We start from the raw sequence: 22,679 nt of genomic DNA on the forward strand, positions 1-22,679 counted from the left end.
TTCTACCTGCCTCAGTTTCCTCAAATGTAAAATGAGGATAATAATAGCACCTATCTCTCCTGAGGTTGTTGTGAGAACCAAAAAAAAAAGATAATAATTGTTAGCCCAGTACCTGGCACATAGTAAGCACTTAATTAATACATGTTTCCTTCCTTCAATGGATAAGATCTTATATTGCTACAGGGTTCTGTCTATGGGTTTGTCCTATTAAAAACTTTTTCAATGAATGGAACTGTGGACTATGGATGCTGATTAGACTATACTGTTTCTTTTGGTTTTGGTGCTGTTGTTTTTCTGTTTTGAGGTTTTTCCTTTTTGCTCTGATTCTTCTCTTATAACATGACTAATGTAGAAATATGTTTAATGTTATTATGTATATATAACCTATATCAGATTACCTGCTATCTAGGGTAGGGGGGAGGGAGGGAGAAAAATTTGAATTTGGAAATCTTATATAAACAAATGTTGAAAACTAGCTCTACATGTAACTGGAAAATAATAAAATACTTTTTAAAAAAACAACACCTTTTTCAATGATTTGGGTGAACATACAAAAAGTAAACTTCTCAAACATGTAACAGCAGTTAAGAAAAGTGTCACTATTTCAGTCACCTATCACAATCTATTTCAACCTTTTCTGATTGATTGGTCATATCTATCACTAAGATTTTTTAAAATGTATCAGATACATGTATATTTTCTCATTTGTAAATTATGTAAAAGATGCCTCTCTTGGGGCAGCTAGATGGTGCAGTGGATAAAGCACCAGCCCTGGATTCAGGAGGACCTGAGTTCAAATGTGGCCTCAGACACTTAACATTTACTAGCTGTGTGACCTTGGGCAAGTCACTTAACCCTTAATGCCCCCCCCACTATTTAAAAAAATTATAATAATATACATTATCAAACTTAAAAAGAGATATTAAGAAAGAATGGAATAAAGGGCTATGGGGCTGTGCATACCCTTCGACCCAATAATACCACTACTATGTCTGTATCCCAAAGAGATAATGGCTGAACAAGTTGTGGTATAAGAATGTAATGGAATACTATTGTGCTATAAGAAATGATGAGCAGGCAGATTTCAGAGAAACTTAGGAAGACTTAAGTGGACTGATGCTGAATGAAGTGAGCAGAACCAGGAGAACATTGTACACAGTAACAGGAATACTGTGCGATGATGGACTGTGATAGACTTAGCTCTTCTCAGCAATTCGATAATGCAAGACAATTTCAAAGGACTTGTGATGGAAAGTGCTCACCACATTTAGAAAAAAATACTGTGGAATATGAAAGCAGATTGAACCATACTGTTTCTATTTTTTGTTGGTTTTTTTCCTTTTTTTTGAGGTTTTTCCCTTTTGTTCTGATTCTTCTTTCACAACATGACTAATGTAGAAATATGTTTGATGTGATTGTGTGTATATATATATATATATATATATATATAACCTATATCATATGCTTGTTATCTTGAGGAGGGGCGAGGGAAGGGAGGTAGAAAAATTTAGAACTTAAAATTGTATAAAAATGAATGTTAAAAACTATCTTTACACATAACTAGAAAAAATAAAATACTATTTAAAATGCAAATACTACTCAAAAGAAACACTGTTTACCAAGAAACCATGTTATCCTGACGTAGCAAGACTCCAGATTATTCTTTAGTAGGCTTCTTCAAAATTCTAGAAAATTTGTCATCAGATTCAAAAAAAAAATCTACATTTTTCACAATAGAAAGATTAAAGAAACTCTGAAATGCACTGATAAAGAAGGGAGAATGAAATAAAGAAGAAATAATATTTGATCCTGAGTCAACAGGGAGCCACCCATGGAGTTTATTGAGTAAGGGAGAGATATAGTCAGACTTTCACTTTAAGCAAATCTCTTTGGCAGCTATGAAGAGAATGGACAAGAGAGGAGAAAAACATGAGGCACTGAGGCCAATTAGGAGGCTACTGCAATAGTCCAGATGAGAGATACGAGTCTAAACTATGGGGGTAGAAATATAAATATAGAGAAAGGGACAAAAGCAAGAGATGTGGAGATAGAAAATACAAGATCTGGTTACTGACTTGATTTATATAGGATAAGAGGATACGGTAAGGAATTGAAGCTAACACCAAGGCAGTAAAACTAAGTCACTTCTTATAGCACAGTACTATTCCACTACATTCATATACCATAATTTTTTTCAGCCATTCTCCAACTGATGGGCACTTCAAACTTCCAAATGACTTGATAGATCTTAAAGAAAAGTTGGGGTAATTTTTTTTTTTGCAGGGCTAAAGGGGTTAAGTGATTTGCCCAGGGTCACACAGCTAGTAAGTGTCAAGTGTCTGAGGCTGGATTTGAACTCAGGTACTCCTGAATCCAGGGCCAGTGCTCTATCCACTCTGCCACCTAGCTGCCCCCTGGGGGAAATTTTTTAAACTATATTCCCTGCACATAATTAAGTAAACATAACAAAAATGTCAACTATTTCTCCAATTAATTTATAGTTTTAACATGATACCAAAATACTAATAAGCTACTACATATAATTTAGATGAAACTATAACAGAATTCATATGGAAAAACAGATGAACAATAATAGCAAGAACAATTTAAAAAGGATTAAAGAAATAAGTACTGAAGTTGAATTTTTGAAGGAAGACTTGTCTAAGCTTAAAATGTATTACAACAATGGTGATTGTTTAAAACAGCTGTTAAAATAGATTTTAAAATTTTACAAAAAGAGGAAAAGAATATATCAATACAAAGACTCCTGAAATAGAACTTTGGACATAAGATATGAACATTTGATAAAAACTAAAAATAAAAAAACCCTACTGGTAAGGAAAAACCATTAGTTAAATTGGATAAAATACACAAATTCCTGACTTGGGGGGTGGGGGAATGGGGGGAGAGCAGTGAAGAGATAAAGAACATTCCAAAAAATGAATTGTCCATTTGGCACCAATGTAACCTTTAGACATTGCAAACCAAATTACTAATATGAGTTTAAATTTCCCTCAAATCCAGTACATATTATGTACTTTCTTTCTTTCTTTTTTTTTTTTTTTGGTGAGGCAATTAGGGTTAAGTGACTTGCCATGGATCACACAGCTAGTAAGTGTCAAGTTTCTGAGACTGGATTTGAACTCAGGTCCTCCTGAGTCCAGGGCCAGTGCTCTATCCACTGCGCCACCTAGCTGCCCCATATTATGTACTTTCTATGTGCAGAATGTTGTAGGCTTTCATTAATCTCACTTTATTTTAAGTTTCTAAGTATAACATAAAATTACCCCATTACAAGAAATTCAAGCATGAAAAAGGGACCCAAAAATCATATGCTGGATTTTTTTTTTCATTTGACAATTCTATTTTGTTACAGAAGTGTGTGTGTGTGTGTGTGTGTGTGTGTGTGTGTATAAACACACACACATATATATCCATGAATTTTCACTGTTTTCTTTTAACTTAGAGAGGTAATCAATTTTCTATCCATTAGACAAATTTCCAAATTCTTTAGTTTTCATTATATCTGACTTACTATATATTTAGAACTATAAATTTCCTATAGATTCTCAGGGAAAAAAGGGGGAAACCATACATGTCCCAATAACTTACAGGATCACCACATAAAAATATGCCTTCTAGAATAATTAAGATTCATTTGAGCAGAGCAAAAAAAAAATCAAATTTACTCAGTTTTGGAGTTTACTAAATAACATACTGGGTGAGGACTTGAAAATGACCGTGAGGTTGCAAATCTAAGTGACTGGGATGATGGTAGTGCCCAATTTATGGTACAACTTAATAGTCGAACATAATTTACACTTTCAAAAAGGCAACCTCATGGGGCAGCTAGGTGGCGCAGTGGATAAAGCACTGGCCCTGGAGTCAGGAGTACCTGGGTTCAAATCCGGCCTCAGACACTTAACACTCACTAGCTGTGTGACCCTGGGCAAGTCACTTAACCCCAACTGCCTCACTTAAAAAAAAAAAAAACAAATCAAAAAGGCAACCTCACAAAATACTTGTTAGAAGATTTGAATAATTAAGATGCTGATGAAAATCCTTTTATTCATACAAGTATGCATAATAATATACTGAAGTTTAAAAAACTGCTAAGAGTTTATAATAGTTATTTTTAAAAAAGATATCCATACATAAAACAGTTAAATAATGACAAAAGGAAATAAAAGATCAAATTGCCAAATGGTTTAAAGTACCAAATGAAAATCAGAGACAGATTCATGTGTGTCAGAGACTTCATGTAAGACCTCTTGGGTAGAGGTCCAACTTAGCCTAGAAAGATGGGTAAAATACAGTGAGAGGTATGAAAGTGCATGATGGGTGATATGGGAGGGACGAAGATGATGTACACTTGTTAGACAAGAGGTTTCCTAATGAGCTATGGGAAAAGTTTCAAAACATAGGGCAGAACATCTGAAGACTAACATTTTAAATGTATATCAAACTTTTCTTAGAAATTTAGTTACGGGGGCAGCTAGGTGGAACAGTGGATAAAGCACTGGCCTTGGATTCAGGAGGATCTGAGTTCAAATCCAGCCTCAGACACTTGACACTTAACTAGTTGTGTGACCCTGGGCAAGTCACTTAACCCTCATTGCCCTGAAAAAAACAAAACAAAAAACAAAAAGCAAGAAAGAAATTTAGTTACATAGTTTATTTGTATATAAGTATTAGATTATAACATGAGATAAGGGGCAGCTCAAGAAAACTTAGGTTCAAGTGCCACTTCTGACACTACTCACTTTATGACACAGTGCAAATCACTTTAATATCTCAGTGCTCTAAGCAAATCACTGAGTTTATCAGTCAGGAATAGTATAAGCGTTAATGTAAGATAGAATGATAAAGCAATGTATCCTATTTCCTTCCAAAAAAGACATCTCTAAACAAAATGAAATGGGGCAGCAAAGCACTGGGCCTGGTCAGGAAGACTTGTCTTCCTGAGTTCAAAACTAGTCTCAGACACTTACTAGCTGTGTGACTCTGGATAAGTCACTTCACCATGTTTGTCTGTTTCCTCACCTGTAAAATGAGCTGGAGAAGGGGATGGTGAACCACTCTGATATCTTTACCAAGAAAATCCCAAATGGGGTCACAGAGTCAGACATGACTGAAACTGAACAACAAACAAAATGAAAACAAAATATTTGATCAATATTGCTTTTTTAAAACAATTTCTAGATGTCTAGAAAACAATGAACTAAGCTTTCTACATATGTTACATGTACATAATCTGATAATATAGGTGGGATAACACAATATTCCCCAAATTATGATGTAGGAGATGACAGATATCCATAGCACAATAATAGCTAACATTAACAAAGTACTTTAAAGTCTGAAAAGTGTTTTATATGTAAAATTTCCTTTGATCCTCACAACAAATCTTCATTCTGCAGATGAGAAAACCCAGGCTGAGAAAGGTTAAATGACTTGCATGGGGCCACACAACAGCTGATATATGTCTGAGCTGAGGCAGCATTCAAACTCTGGTCGTCTTTGTTCCAAATCCAATATTCTAGCCACTGTGCTCCCTACCTGCCTAAAATGCAGGGATTCTAGAATTTTAAAATAAATATACTCTTTTAGGCGACAAGCTCCAAGAGGACAAGAACAAAGTATGCCCAGGCAGCACAGAGCAGTGAAAAGAGGGCTAAATATGGAGCTCCAGGTTCTGAGTTTGATGCCCAACTCTGCCACTTGGTACCTGTGTGGCTTCAGGCCATCCTGGAACAGTTATAAACTCGAAACAAAAACTCCAATCCTCCTCCCAAAAAACACATATCTTTTAATGAAACTATCATATCCAGGGCATCAGTCTGCAACTTGCCAAATCTAACAGAACATGAATCTGCTATTAGCAGAAGTGCTACAATCACACCCCAAGGATAATAATTTTTCCTGGGCAGTCAAGTCACTCAAGTGAAAGTGATCATACATTAGCTCAAGCCTGATGCCAAAAGAACTGCAAGGAAACATTCATGGAAAGCTGAGATAACAATTAGAAGGAAGCTAGCTGAGCCATTTTTAAATCAGTCTTCATTTGTTCTTACAAAAGATTTTTTGCCTTTTGGCATGCAGTTGCATACTTTTATAAGCAAGTCTTCAAGATTGAACTTTATTCCCTTTTTTTATCAAACCTCTGTATCAGTCCATTAAGAGAAAAGTTAAAAAGATATAAAATCCAAAGAAAGCCAGTCCCCCAAAAGTCAGTTCTAAGCCATCAGATACAGTAACAGCTGTCATTCCTAGTCACAGACAGAGTAAGAAAGGAATTACATGGTTTCTGCCTGTTATTTTGTTCTATTACTTCACAAAACTGTTACTCAGTTAATTCCCTCTAGATTTAGCTTTAAGGGGACTGCTAGGTCAACAGTCAACTGAGAGATATAATGAGCAAAAAAGTTTTGTTTTAGTTTTTTTGCAGGGCAATGAGGGTTAAGTGACTTGCCCAGGGTCACACAGCTAGTTAAGTGTCAGGTGTCTGAGGCTGGATTTGAACTCAGGTCCTCCCGAATCCAGGGCTGGTGCTTTATCTACTGCACCACCTACCTGCCCTCAATGACCAAAAACGTTAAGGAAATGGGGGCAGCTAGGTGGCTCAGTGGATAAAGCACCAGCCCTGGATTCGGGAGGACCTGAGTTCAAATCCAGCCTCAGACACCTGACACTTAACTAGCTGTGTGACCCTGGACAAGTCACTTAACCCTCATTGCCCTGCCAAAAAAAAGAAGAAAAGAAAAGAGAAAAAAGTTAAGGAAATACTAGGCTGCATAAAGAAAAGCCAATTCTCCATGACTCCTCAAAGATAGCTATGCCAGTGGAACACAAAGTCTGGTAAATTCTACCACACTGGAAATAAAACAGGTATATGCCTGACAAGAAATCAGGCCTCCTTTCAAAAGGCCAGCCTAGCCTAAAAGGAAAAGGTTCATGACCAGCAGACTAACCATTTGGTGATGAATAACTTGGCCACAGCAATTCTTGAAACAAAAACTACAAAATGGCCTTCAATCCTAAGCAGCCTCTCTTCCATCTCTGAGGTGATGCAGAAACAGGGGTAGAGGATGATTAACAATCCTGATGTAAAACCAAGATATTTAACTCGGAGTACTCTAATTTTGTGAGCCTTTTCTAATGTATAACAAGTAGACATGGTATTGAAGGCTATCAACCTTATCATTCTCATTAAAGAAAACAAAGTTACAGTTAAATAGAGGTTGACTCAAGTTTGTCTTGAAGAATACCTGTGTATCCAAAAGCAACAAGAAACACTTAATGGAACTCTTGTGTTCTGGTATTGCAATGCTTGAGGTTTACGCATTTGCAACAAGACAACAATGAAAACAATTGTTGCCTGTGCACAAACATTTGTGGAAGAGGATGAGGAGATACAGAAATTTTATCAACAACTGAGTAATAGCCTCCAAATTAAATCAACATATACTCTGATATGCCATGACTTCAATACAAAGATGAGCACAATACAAGATGGTAAAAAATATGTTGGAAAACATGGTTCAATGTTAAGAAAAATTAGGCCAGAGGCTTATAAACTATACAGAATCTTGATAAAATATTAAGAAAAGAAAAATTGAGTTTATGGAAAACCTGGTAAGAACTCCAATCATGTCAGACCATAGCAAAGGTATTTAAGAGTTAAACTGGAAGAACAAAAGGGGGAAAAGGGAGTCAAGATTTCTAACAAACTTTGACTGCATCAATAAAATAGAGTTGCAAAAAAATAAAATAAAATAAAATAGAGTTGCTATATTTAGATTCTAACATCATAGCCCCCAATTTGATACATGAAAAAGTGGAAATGACATTAAAGAAAACAATAATGAAAAGAGAAAATGAACCAATTAAGTATCCACAAAGGAAATCCATGATGGAGGGAAAAGAATTTTAAGAGTATTATGATATTCCATCAACATATCTGAAAGATGTATATCAAACACCTGAAAAACTAACTGTGAGAATAACCTCTCTCATCTCTCTAAAATCTTTATGAACATAAGCTAGACATGCACCAAGAACAACATTAATAAAGGTATGAGAAGGGAGTAAGCAGGTTTCCACAAAAGATATTCTATATCAAATCACATCTTCAGTTCTACAACTGACTAAAAGGTACAAAAAACCCCACAATAGTTTGACAACTATAAAAAAAAGGCATTTGACTTGATAAAGCAAAATGCCACCTAACAAGGCTCTCCTCCAACAAAATATCTCCCACGCATGTCAAAATCATACATGATTGCCAGAAAATCAATGAACAAGTAAAATAGTAAGGCTTATACTCAAAGATGTGCACAGAATTCAAATCCCCAAAAGATAGCCTCCAGATGTTCCCATTAGGAGTTAAGCTTTGGCGAATTGTCTCAAGTCCTATAACAGCAGTTTTCAGGTCATGGTCTATCTTTTGGGGGTATGGGCGGGGGGGGTCTGACTGATCAAAACTATTGTAAAAACAATATTAAGATGTTTTGATTATCACCCCTCCATTTTCTAACTTCAACCAAAAACACAGTGCATGGGGCAGCTAGGTAGCCCAGTGGATAGAGCACCGGCCCTGGATTCAGGAGGACCTGAGTTCAAATATGGGCTTCAGATACTTAACACTTACTAGCTGTGTGACCCTAGGCAAGCCACTTAACCCCAATTGCCTCACAAAACAAAAACAAAAACACAGTGCAACAAATAGAATGCAAAGGCAGGTATAAAAATCCACCTCTCTTCTACCAAGCCAGACAGTAAAAAGATTTGGGAGGGGGGGAGGGGAGGAATCTGCACTCTCATCAGATTTTTTTGGTTTGTTTTATAAAAACTATTTTTTCATTAAAATTTTATTTATCTTAATATTTAATGGGTTAATTACTATAATTTTAAATGAATTGATATTTAACTTTTTATTATTTTAAAAAATTTCTATAATGCAATAAATACTAATAAATACAATAAACACAGCTAATACAATGAATATCAGTAGCTAAAACCCACATAAATAAAAGTTCTTTGGGGTCCTCAACAATTTTTAATAGTGTAAGATGGTTCTGAGACCAAAAAGTTGGAGAAGCATTGCCCTAAAAAACAAAGTTCCCCAAATGAGATCCCTTATTTCCCAGAAAAGTCAATCCATACCCCCCAAAAAAGTTATAAATAATACCACTGTCCCAATTATGATATACAGTTGCACGGACAACTCCTAGAACCAGTAGTTCATAAGTACAGCCATGAAGCAGTCACATTACTCAAATTTACACTATGTGAAGTTATATGTAAAACATGGTAACTGGTTTTAGCTTAATGGAAATATGCTAGGAAAAAAATTTAAAATAATTTTTGTCTATTTATTGCCACAAGAGTTAAGCACAAGAAAAATGTATTTCAGGCAAGTTTATTAAAAATAAATCAGAAAGCAAAATTTAAAAAATTTTAAAGTTCCTGAAGTACTACACTAATATGACAAAATGTCATTTACAGTCATTTAATTTCAGGCGTTCTGACACATCATCCTATTTTAGAATTATTATAACCATGTTCATGCCATTCAATTACTTCAGAATTCTGTTCTAATGTAATAACAAGACTTTTTTTTTTTGCAGTGCCAGTGTTTCCATATGAAATATTATTCCTGTTATTTATTTTATTAAGGGCTTATTTTTAAAGAAAAATTTATACAACTGTTGGTAATATGGTAAATGACAACACATCACATACCACAGAAGAAGACAGGGACATAATCCTTAGGGGGGGCAGCTAGGCGGCGCAGTGGATAAAGCACTGGCCCTAGATTCAGGTGGACCCGAGTTCAAATCTGGTTCACACACTTGACACTTACTGTGTGACCCTGGGCAAGTCACTTAACCCTCATTGCCCCCCCCCAAAAGAAAAGAAGACAGGGACATGAAGACTGATGATACAGCATAATGTTATAACCCTCAACTATAAGCACACATGGCATTAACTGAATTGAGCTTGCATTAAATACAAGCTAGAATCAGTTTATAATTTGAACTAAGTTGCATTTTCCATTTTTCAAACAGCATTAATCCTGACCTAGCAATGCACGTATCTTGGGCAAACACTGCAAATAAATAATGAACAAGGTCTAGGATTTAACAGAAGGAGGATAGTGGGTCAGACTGCTTTGCAAAAATGTACAATATTTTAATGACTCTAAGAGTCAGTCAGTCAGTCTGTCTCTTTCTTTCAAAACACAGGCCCATCTTTTTTAATGTCAATATTCTTCCAGTGATGTTGTATGGCTAGAAAATATGAACTATTAGTCTCTGAAGAATTCAATTTGTGTATCACCCAAGAACCACAAAGGAGCTCTTAGTAGCATGTGGAACATACTAAATGCTTAAATGCTTGTGAGCTGATTGAGATGTGGCATAAAGGGTTTCATCAAAGAGATAGGACTTAAAAAGCTTGACAGGGTCATGAAGTCAAAGTGAAGGATACATACTCCATCAGTATCCTTGAAATATCAAGAGATGTAGAAGGCACTCAAGCACATTGGTTAGACCTCCTGTGAAGGATTTACTGGAGAAGAGGAGTCCCAAAAGGTGAGAAAGCACCTTTGAAGAGCCTACCTACATCAATGAGATCACATATTCCTACAAGTATTTACTGAAATATTTAAACCAAGATTAGGAAATTGACAACCCAGCTACATTCAGATACAGCTAATGGTGCACTGGATAGAGTGCTGCGCCTGACCTCAGGAAGAGTTGACCTGAGTTTAAATCTGGCCTTGGACCCTTACTGGCTGTGTGACGCCGGGCAAGTCACTCAGCCTGTTTGCCTCAGTTTCCTCATCTGTAAACTGGTGTAACGATTGGAATAACGCCACCTGCTGGATACTTACTGTAGAAGAGTTCTGCCCATGAAGGGAAGGTCTTTGAGGGCAAGACCAGGAGTCAGGAAGTGACGCGGGCTAGTGGGAGGAGGAAGGAAGAGACTGGCGCTCAGGCTCGCTCTCTTTCCTCTGGACTCTGGTGGAGAGCGGAGCTAGAAATGTGCTCTCCCTTTAATAGATAGGAATCTAGGCCTTTTTCTCTCACTTTACCAAATTCTTATTCTCCTTAATAAATGCTTAAAAGTCTAACTCTTGCTAAAGTTTATAATTTATTGGCGACCACTCATTAGATATTTTAGACAGTTTAGCTAGAATTTTAGCCCTTAACAGATGGCTGACCACGAAGAGGAAAGCTAACCCTCAGTCTTCTGATCTTCTGGTTGGGTAAGAAATTTCCCCTCCCTCTCCCTTTAACTGCTAAGTACTGGCGTACTGGCTGTGTTTTCCTTTAAATTTTTTCAAATGGACCTTTTAAACTCCCTAATTACCCTATTTTTGATTTTAGTCTGTTTAACCAGACAAATGGGAGATAAGATCATGTTAATGCTTTGTTTTTGTGGATTTTCTATTTTTCTTTTTATTTGTGTTAGAAGAGCCAGCAATGTACTCCCACAAAGAAATATCTCCCCCTCTCCCAACCATGCTTTTTCAGAGAAACCTGAAGAGATTCCTGCAGCTTTTCCCAGTTCTAACACTAATTGTTGCTCTAATTTTGCATGCCTGGAGGCAATGACCCACCCTCTAGAAGCTTTTAATCCCCTAGCACCTGGAGGCAAAGTGGGGGAAGAGGAATCCAGGCCTGAGTTCAAAATCAAGTCTGATTCTAATTGCGCTGGTCCCTCCCCTCCTCTCCAAACCCCACCCTCTACTCCTCCCATGGCCAAGCCCATTGCTTCCCCTGCCTGGGAAGTCCAGAGAACTGATGCACATGCTCAACTTTCTCTAACTACATTTGCAGTTTCAGGCTCAGCTCTTCCCCAGCCTGGCTGTGCTTTTGAGACAATCTTAGAAAACCCTTTAAATTCCAGATATGCTCGTTTTGTTCATAATTTTGCTAACCTGCTTTTGTCTTTAATTAGTAATCTTATAAAGCATTTGTATGGTGAAAAGCCTGACAGACAATATAGAGGGGTTAAAGAAGAAAAACTTAAGCTGAATAAGAATGACAATCAACATAGTTCAAGACTCCGCTTCTTTTGCCATGGAAGGGTATATATTTTACAGAAATGTGGAAGTAAGCAGCAAGGTATTGATATGAGTATTGGGGATTTTAGATATCGGAATCAAAAGTGTTCTAACTTTACTCAGAGTATTAAGGTCAGTTCAGAGGTTACATAGGATTTCTATGCCATTACATATACATTTTGAAATTAATGGTATGGGTTTATTTTCATAGAGATTTTCATGCTTTTGAGATTGGGTCTTATACTTAGTTTCTAAAACAAGGAGAATATCTGTAAAAGTTTTTTATAGTCATGTGATCAAGTTTATATTTTATAATACTCTTATTAATATTAAGTTCATATTCATTTAGATTTCCCTAGTTTGAATTTCATTGTCTTTTATTGTTCCATGTGTATTTTTTTTCTATTTATTCATCTCTAATTTTGAAACATTGCAAGATGGTTTTGATTTCATAATACAATGTTAATTCTAGGAGTATTGTGCTCCCATATTCTGAGTTATTTGTTTTTGTTATTTTTCTCAACTGATTATTTGATCAAACTCTTTAAAGCATTTCCCTGGCAAATTGGTTGCCATGGCAAGTGTAAATTGATTCTAGAAGTATTATTTTTGATAAGCATATTCCAAAAAAAAAAAAAAAAGAGGGGAACATTTGTAAAAGTTTTCTTTGGGATTGTGTTGTGCTTTACTTGTATTTAAATATGTTCAGATTTTTCAAAAAGTAATTGTATACTAAGTTTAAAAAAAAGGGGTATTATTTGAAATTGTTGCATAATTATATATTGTGTTCTGAGTCAAGATGTATTCACATTTTTTGCAATCATTTATTATCCTCAATTTTTAAATCCATATGAGACTTGGATTATGGGAACTTATCATTTAAGATATTAATTGCCTTTATTCTGAGTTATCAGATGCCAGTTGGCCAAGATGCCATCCAATCACAAGAGGAATACATGCAAGAGCAGACACTGAACTGTCACATGAGGGGAGAGACATGCATGAAGTCAAGGTATGGCCGAGGGAACGGCTTTTGACAAATGTTGAGGTTGGATTCTCTTGGTTTAATATTTTATTCTCTTTTTCCCCACAATATTGTACAGATGGCTGGAAGTATTCATCCCACCCATCTCACTTCTACACCTGGCTTCTATGCTCCCTCCTATATGCCTGATGCCATGGACATCTCAATCCCATGCATCTGATTAAGTCTGACTCAGTTTCTTCCAATATGTTCGGTGGCATGGACATATATTCCATCCACCTATTTTAAGCCTGGCATACTGTATGGGCAGTACATATTGCTCAAGTGTGGGAATGCTCATATCCCATCATTTCTCTGTTCTTTTATGGTAACCCCCATAATTATCTCAGGTGTCATGATAAATACAGTGTTGAATTTGGCCTTGACACCTGTTACCAATTATATTAGATTTTTTAATTTCTCATAATGGCATGAGGATAATTAGGCAGATGATGCAAAAAGTGATGAAACAAAGATAAAAATTATTTTTAAATATTAATATCGCAGCAATTGTCTTCTCAATTACCCTCCATAAGGGGGGGACTATAGTAATATTATAATTTTAAAAAATGGTTCAATTTTTGTTTTATTATATGTTTCATGTGTAACAACTAAGATTCTGTATTCCCTTAGACATGTTTTTGAGAACTTTCATTGTTTGATTTGATTATTGACAAAGCTATTTTAAAGTTGTGTTAAGCTCAATTTTGTAGGAAATTTTCCTGGCTGATTACCAGCATCCACACATCAACCCCTGAAAAGACTTCCATTCCACGACTACACCTAGAGGACATCTGAGAAAAGACTTTCAGAGACTTTAAATGAACAGTTTTGATTTGTTGTTTTTGTTGTTTTTTTTTCTCTTTCTGTTATAATATACACCATCTGTAACATGTATTCTCTGCAGAGGCCCTCCCTTTGCAAGACTAATGTCAAAGCGTCGGTTCATGAGGACAAAAAAAAATCGCCCCTCTGGACAAAACTTTCCTCTCTTCCTTTTCTATATTGTTGTTCACATATTATTAGTTAGCAATAGTTATTATATTCTTTTTACTGTTCCGTCAAGGAAATATTTTGTTTCTTGAGGAACAACACGGGGGACTGTAACGATTGGAATAACGCCACCTGCTGGATACTTACTGTAGAAGAGTTCTGCCCATGAAGGGAAGGTCTTTGAGGGCAAGACCAGGAGTCAGGAAGTGACGCGGGCTAGTGGGAGGAGGAAGGAAGAGACTGGCGCTCAGGCTCGCTCTCTTTCCTCTGGACTCTGGTGGAGAGCGGAGCTAGAAATGTGCTCTCCCTTTAATAGATAGGAATCTAGGCCTTTTTCTCTCACTTTACCAAATTCTTATTCTCCTTAATAAATGCTTAAAAGTCTAACTCTTGCTAAAGTTTATAATTTATTGGCGACCACTCATTAGATATTTTAGACAGTTTAGCTAGAATTTTAGCCCTTAACACTGGACTGGAAAAGGAAATGGCAAACCACTCCAGTACATTTGTAAGAAAATCCCAAATGGAGTCACGACGAGTCAAACAACTGAAAAATGGCTGAACAAAATATAAATGCTTGTTCCCTTCCCTTCCCTACTCTGTCCATATATTCTCACTACATCTGAAGTATGTTTGGTTTTGGTCACCACATTTTGGAAAGAACAGCAACAAAGAGCTCTCCATTCCATTATATAAAACCCCGTTGCCAATGTGATTTGTCACTAACATAATCCTTGAGACTTGCTAATTAAGGCACTAAGAGGGTTCCCTGACTTACCCATGGTTACAGAGCCAGCATATGTCAGAGGCTGGACCTGAAACCAGGTTTTCTTTCCTTAAGAATGGCCTTTGGGGCAGCTAAGTGGCGCAGTGGATAGAGCACCAGCCCTGGATTCAGGAGGACCTGAGTTCAAATCCGGCCTCAGACACTTAACACTTACTGGCTATGTGACCCTGAGCAAGTAGCAACCCCAAATGACTCACATACATATATACATACGTACATACATAAATAAGAATGGCCTTCTAGCTACAATGCCAAGCTGCTTCTCTCCTCACTATTAAACTAGGAGAAAGTAGAATGGGCTGCCTCAGGGGACAAAGAAGCTTTCTATCTTCCTAGTTGATAAATTTGGAAAACCAGCAGTAACTGGTCTATTTCTTCAAGACTATCCAAAGAACCCTGAGCTATTTGTCTAGAACTTCTTTGTCCTATATTTTTCCTTCTAAATTAGAATGGAAAAAGTAATTGTTCCACCAAGCAATCTTCCAACCTCTTTCATCAAGAGCAGAGGCAGAGGTGAGGATTCCAAGATACCCCTAGAGGGAATTGCAGAGGTAGAGTGGTATGTAAGACTTACAACCATTCGGCCAGCATTGATAGAATAGAGCACATGGAGGGTAGTAGTTAACATTGGAAACTTAGGAAAAGACCAGGTTGTGAACAATTTTAAATGCCACAGGAGTTTATATTTCATTCTATAGGAAATAAGGAACTAGAATGGAATAGTCCAGCTTTTAGGGAAGTCACTTAGGCAAGTGTGCAGAGGATGGATTGGAGTAGTAAGAGGTACTTGAGTCAGGTGACACCAGATTGTTATTGGGAGACAAAAATAGCACACAAAACAGGCCAATGAAGGGGTATGCTGGTAGCCTGTTAACAACTGGGCTCTCTGGAAAAAATAAATGTACATAAAATACTTCTAAGCTTAATCTGCTTTACAGGCAATTAAGGAAACTAATAAATCCCTATTTGTAGTGATTACCTATTTAGTCATTCTAAAAATGTAATAGTGGGCTCTTGAAAGCTGTGGACCAATACAATATATGTGTTAAATTTTATGGTACATATTTTTAAAAACTTATATACTTCATTTCAGAAGTATGAGAGTATATACACTGAGGGGCAGCTAGATGGTGCAGTGAATAGAGCACGGGCCCTGGATTCAGGAGTACCTGAGTTCAAATCCGGCCTCAGACACTTAACACTTACCAGCTGTGTGACCCTGGGCAAGTCACTTAACCCTCATTGCCCCACCAAAAAAAAAAAAAAAAAGAGTATATACTGAATTCGCTTCTAAATTATCTTGACAGTGACCTCAACTTTTTGATCATGTACCCTATTGATAAACAGTTTTTGACAATACACCTCCAGTATGAGTATGTATATGGTATTTATAAATTATATATACACCACAGATGTATATAATAGAGCATATGTAGAAATATGAGTTAAAAGATAAGATAAAATGAATTCTTTTAAAATAATGTTTCATTTTAATAATTTAAAAATATTTTCTTCCCACTAAAATATTAAGGTTTTTTTTAAAACAAGAGTCAAGAGTGATAGACTATGTATGCTTCATTACCTCTGAAAATCTTGGTTTAACACTTGCATGATTTGACATTGTTATTTTGTTGCCAAATACTGAAATGGAAGGAATAAATGATGGTGCATGTTAATCTTCATGTAATGGAACCCTACTTCTTTTTTTTTTTTCTTGGAGGGGCAATGAGGGTTAAGTGACTTGCCCAGGGTAACATAGCTAGTAAGTATCAAGTGTCTGAGGCTGGATTTGAACTCAGGTCCTCCTGAATCCAGGGCTGGTGCTTCATCCACCATGCCACCTAGCTGCCCCGGAACGCTACTTCTTTCTTGAGGATACTGCAGATACCAAGTGTGACCATCTGATGATACTGAGGATGTCAGCGTCAATATATACGTTAAATATTAGTAAAGCTTAATATCTTTTTATTTTCAATTTCTTAAAACCAACATTTGTTGCCACCAAGTGTGCTGAACCTACCTTGCTTCTATGCTGTTAATCAGTGGAACCTGATTTTGCTATAAGTGAACACTGGGGGCTATGGTGGAACTTTCTAGAAATGATAGGGGGCCATTAGAATTTACTGAATTTGACAAATGTAAAGCGATATATGAGCTGCCTTTGTTATATTTATCTTTCAGGTAATGTTCACCAAATGTTTATTAAGCACTTATTGTGTTAAATAGTATTGTACTAGGTACTAGGGGAGCTGTAAAGATTCAATAAAACATAGGTCTTAATGAAGCTCCTAATATAGATAGACCTTGGTAAAAATTTAAATAGCTTAATGAATTCAGATAAATGATTTTCATTCATGTGACTTTTTTGAAACTTCATTGTCACTAGTACAGGAAAAAGTAAGTTTCAAAGCGGTTTGAGGAAAGTTCATCAAGGACACTTACAAGGTAGAAACTTTCAAATGAGTAAATTGAAATGGGCTTTTGCAGAGATATTTTTAAATCTCAGTGGTATATTATTACTTTTGAGAAGTGAAACTTAAGGTTTTAATCCTGGATTTTGTTTTTATCTCGTTAAATTAATCCTAACAAATTTGATTTACATAGTGCTTTCCTTTGAGCTTGAGATCTCTTTGAGATTCAGTCAGTCAATAAGAAGCATTTATCAAATGCTTACTTTAATGTACCAGGCACTGTGCTAAGCCCTGGGGATAGAGAAAGGCATAAGACAGTCTCTACTTTCCAGGAGCTCATGGTCTAATGGTTGAGAGGACATGAAAATAGCTCTGTACAAATAAGTTATTTGCGGGGTCTATCTAATAGATAGAAGGAAGGCATTAGCATTAAGGGGGATCAGGAAAGACTTCTTTTAGTAGATGAGTCTTAAAGGAAGCCAGGAGGTATAAGTGAGGAGGGAGAGCATTCCAGGGATGGGGAAATGTAGAAATCATATGGTTCAATCTGCATTCATAATTCACAGTTCTTTTTTCTGGATGTTGAGAACATTTTCTATCATGAGTTTCTTTGAAACCGTTTTGGATCGTTTCACTGCTGAGAAGAGCCACATCTATCACCATTGTTCATCACACAATGTTGCTGTTACTATGTACAATGTTAAAGATGTCGTTCTAATGTCACCTTCTGCAAAATGCCTTTCCCAGTGCTCCCAACTGCTAGTGTTTTCTTCTCTAAGGTTATTTTCCATAAGATTAATCTGTGTGAATCTTCTATGTTCCCATTTACATATGAGTCGTCTCCCCAATCAAATGTAAATTCCAGACAGTAGGGACTATAAGGGATTGCTTTTGCTTTTTCTTTGTATCCTAGAGCACATAACTCTGTGCCTGACACACAGTAAAGGCTTCATAAATGCTTGCCGATTGATCGATATACTGTGCTCCTTAACTTTGCTCACAATGTTCCCCATGCCAGAAATACCCTCTCCTCCTCTTTGCCTTAAGTCATACCTATCTTTAAATCTAAATCAAAACCACCTCCTCCACACAGTCTTCCTTGATTACCTCCCCCTACCTGAGCCCCAAATGATTTTTCCATCAAAAGTCTCATACGTTTTTTTGTCACTGTCATGCACTTTTGTAATATTGTATGTCAGAGCTACTGATGTTGTTGTCATATTCCTTTAATTCCTAGAAATCAGCAAGATGCAGTAGAAAGCAAGCTAAGTTTGGAGTCAGAGGACCCGGGTTTGAATCCAGACTATTTACATTTATCCTCTCTAGAGCTCAGTTTCCTTCTCTCTAAAATTAGGGAGAGAATGTACTAGGTGATCTCTAAGGTCCTTTTCAACTCTAAAATCTATGCAGAATTCTAAGACTGTCCACCGAGACTTCGTCAGAGGCCTTGTTCTCTCTCTACATGTAGTGATCGATTCCTTACTAGTTTTGTTTTTTACATATTCAGAGCTGTATACTTCTCCAAAGCACTAATACTTTAATTTTATCATAGTTACTTGTATAACTTTTACCTTGTGCAGTAGCTCATAAATGGCTTGAGAGCAATGTCCCTTTTCAATTTTAAATCTCTGTAATTCCAAGGATGAGAATTTCAGCTCTGTGTCTTAAATGTAGTTATTAAGTGTTTAACTGATCTCTCTCAGTTAAGGACACTGCCATCATTTCAATCCTGTGGGTTTGCAACTTCAGTCATACTCTCCTCTTTCCTATACCCTCACACATCTAATTAATTGTCAATTCTACCCTTATACCACATCTTACATCTATCCCCTTGCATTTGTCACAGAGACCTTTATTACCTCTCACCTGAACCACTACAATAAACTAATTGTTTTTTCTGCATCCAGCCTCTCTTTTCAATAATCTATTCTCAGGATAGCTGCCAAAGTGATAATTGGGGGGGGGACGACGACGACGACAGGGCAATGAAGGTTAAGTGACTTGCCCAGGGTCACACAGCTAGTAAGTGTCAAGTGTCTGAGACCAGATTTGAACTCCGATCCTCCTGAATCCAAGACCAGTGCTTTATCCACTGCATCACCTAGCTGCCCCGAAAATGATCATCTTAAACACAGGTCTGACTATGTTACTCCTCATACTCAAGAAGAGTCAGTGCCTCCCTTTTCTTGAGGATTAACTACAAAACTCCCCTGGCTACAGACTACCTTTTTAAGATAATCACAAATTATTCTTTTCTATTTAATCTACATTCCAGACAAAATGGCCTGCTTAATATTCCCCATACAGGATGTTCCTTCTCCTATCTGCCTTCAAATCTCAGCTAAAGTATCTCCCTCCTAAAGGAAACTCAAAGCTGCTAGCTTTTTTCCCCTCCCAACAAAGTATAAGTTGAATGAGGACAGGCTAAGAATAATTTCATCCTATCTATGAAGCCCTAGTCTCTCCTAAATCTGACCAGATGACATCTGACATTTCCTCTTGGATATTTTACAGGCATTTCAAACAACATGCCCAACTCCTCATTCCCACCTAAACCCACCTAGCCCAATTTCTGTTGAGAGTACCAAGATCCTTCCAGGAGTCCTGGCTCACAACAGTAGTCATGCCTGACTCTCCCTCACACCCTATATTCAATCAATAGAAAAGTCTAGCCTGTAATAACTTCACAATTTTTCTTCCACCAGTTCTTTTCTCTCCATCGACACAGCCATCACCCTAATATGCCAAGCCCCTATCACACCTCTCCTAAATTTTTTTTTAATAGCCTTAAGGTTGGTCTCCTTGTTCCATTCTCTTCCCTGCTCACTGTAGCCAAAAGAATCCTCCTAAAGCACCAGCAGAAGCAGGTTACTCTCTCTGTTCAAAAAATATTCTGTGGTTATCCGTTATAAAGCCTTTCAAAATCGAGCTCCAGGTTGCATTTCCAGATTTATTTCATATTACCGCCCCCTCTATTTTTAGACAAAGTAGCCTACTTACTTATTCCTAACTCCACATTACATCTCCCATCTCATACTTTCCTCCTCACTTCCGCCTCTTGGAATTCTTGGCTTCTGTCAAAGCTCACTTCAGCTTATCATCTTCTACTCCAAGCCTTTTCAGATCTCTGAATTGCTAGTACTCACTCCTTCCTAAAGTACCTGGTGTTTGTTTACTTGTGGTATTCTCTATTAGAAAGCAAGCGCTGAGAGGCCAAGGAGTGCTTAGATTTTGTCTTTGTGTCCTCAGTGACTTAGCCCAGCACTCTGCTGCTCAGAGCAAGCACTTCACTGTTGGCTGTATTTCTCCTTTCTGCATAAGGGTGTTACATAATTAAAATTCTAAACACCAAAACATGGTTATTATGCCTAATATCTAAAATTTTTATTGCCTAGTATCTAAATCTTATATTTTATGTTTTAGTTTTCTTAAGATGCAACAGACAAGACAAATACCATGTCTAACGATATTTATCGATAAAGACTGAATCAATGCCCAAGTAGCTTTCTTAATATAACTTACATGACTTAAAAATACAGTTCTAGACTTACAGAAATTTTTAAATAAGAGCAAAGCAACATGGGGCATAAAATGCCAAACTATTTATTCCTTAAATTCCATAGTTCTGCCTAAATCAATAAAATGTTCTCAATAGTGATCATGAGGGTAGAATAAAACCTGCAGTTTATACCCACTGAATTTTATTTACCATTTTCAAATTTAAATTTTATGTAAATGTTTACCAAAGGAGAAAAAAGTACAACCATAAAAAGCAACACTACCTTAATATTTGTTGGTCTACAACATTTTCTAAAAGTAGTGCATCAAAAATGAATTTTGTAATTTTCCACTTTGGTAAAAACGGATTTTCTAAGACCTTCAAGAAATACAGTAGAAAGCACACTAGACTGACTTGACCTGGGTTCAAATCCTTGCTTTAACATTTTCTGACTGTACGACCATAGTCAAATTCTACGTCAAACCCTGATGACACTTGCATTCTACCTCATAGGAATTGTTGGAAGGAAAAGGATTTGTAAACCTTAAAGCACTATATAAAGTAGATTTTTAATTCTAAACTAACCTAGAGACTATCTTGTAAAATTTTGACATTAATAAGCATTATTTTAGTCAATTATATGAAACTAAGAGCAGTTGTCTTTTATAAGTCTTACTCTTTTTATATTGTTTAGAAGCTATACAGAAAACAATTTGCAAAGTATAATTATTTCTGAAAACTATGAATTACCTATTAATGGACAAATTTCCTTTGTTTCTTACCACTAATTTTACTGTACATGAAATGGAAGATGAAGGAAAAATCTATTTCTTTGCTACATTTCTTAGAATCTTCATTTGGTTCAAGTGAGACTTTATATCACCTTTTATTTTCACCTTTTTATTTCAGTATATATTAAAGATATGATGTAAGCCTCCCCCATCATTAATACGTATAATAAAAAATTGGCGGTAACCACATTCCAAAATAAATTGTTAATAGCTAAATCAAAAACAAAAAGAGCACTGCTGGTATAGAAATAACACAACGGATGATATGTGAATAAGTGATAGCTTTGCTGAAGGGGAAAATGCCACAAATTAAGAGGATACAAAAGTGAATATGAAAGATGAGAAAAAGATTCCTACCTTTAAACCGACTGTTATAAGATCTGTAACAACACTGTATGGAAAAAAAATGAAGAGAAAATGGAAAACAAAGTTAGAGAGCAAGTATTATAAAGGCAGAGGTAAATAAGGTTAAAGGAGGAAAGAAAAAACATTGTTATAATAATGTAAATAAAAGTGAAAATGTGATGAGTAGTGGAATGTTTTTGCAAAGGAAATTCGACTGACAGACTAGTAACACACACAATATGAACAAAGCAAAGTTTTAAAGAGATAGATAAGAAACATATAAATCAAACTCCTTGCAATTAATCATTTCTACAGAAAAAACAACTGCGCAGATGTAGAAACAATAGCTAGCATGTTTTATCAATTTGCCTTTATTCTTCATCTTGATCTTCAAAATAAAAATTGCCCAAGTTTTTTATCTTCCAAAGTCAAAGAGGTATAAATTATTGTTTAAAGTTTAAAAAGAACACAAGGACTTAAATTTCACATAATTAGATTTCTAAAGCCTCACCAGAATAGTAACAAGATATTGTGTCACTATTAAAACCAATAAAACATCAAATTTCACAAATGATTTCAAACAGTATTTTCAAAAGCATACAAACTAATAAAGTCCTAGATACAAAAATGGCTCCAAGAAGGAAGGTGGGGGTGGAGGTTGAGGGGGAAGGAAGCAATCCTGAATTTCAGTTTATTCAGCTGGGATTTGGACACAATAAAAACTAATGTGTAGTAACTTTTTTAAAAAAAGGTAAT

The 22,679-nt window shown here is 36.2% G+C and overlaps 1 protein-coding gene across 7 annotated transcripts in view; it reads right to left on the reverse strand.

Annotated features, from left to right (window-relative positions):
- The window catches only part of PTBP3 (polypyrimidine tract binding protein 3), a 108,613-nt gene that overhangs the window by 80,765 nt on the left and 5,169 nt on the right, over positions 1–22,679 (reverse strand). For 3 of the 7 annotated variants that reach the window (XM_043976801.1, XM_043976804.1, XM_043976800.1), the window contains exon 2: positions 21,936–21,969. The exons of the other annotated variants lie outside the window; for them this stretch is intronic. Coding sequence is in view for 1 of the 3 variants with exons in the window: in XM_043976800.1 (XP_043832735.1) it covers positions 21,936–21,969 (34 nt within the window). In the remaining 2 variants the exon portion in view is untranslated. The remainder of the gene's footprint in view (positions 1–21,935; positions 21,970–22,679) is intronic. 7 annotated transcript variants of the gene reach the window in all.

The sequence above is a fragment of the Dromiciops gliroides genome, chromosome 1 (genome assembly GCF_019393635.1).
Source record: "Dromiciops gliroides isolate mDroGli1 chromosome 1, mDroGli1.pri, whole genome shotgun sequence".
NCBI classification, from domain to species: domain Eukaryota; kingdom Metazoa; phylum Chordata; class Mammalia; order Microbiotheria; family Microbiotheriidae; genus Dromiciops; species Dromiciops gliroides.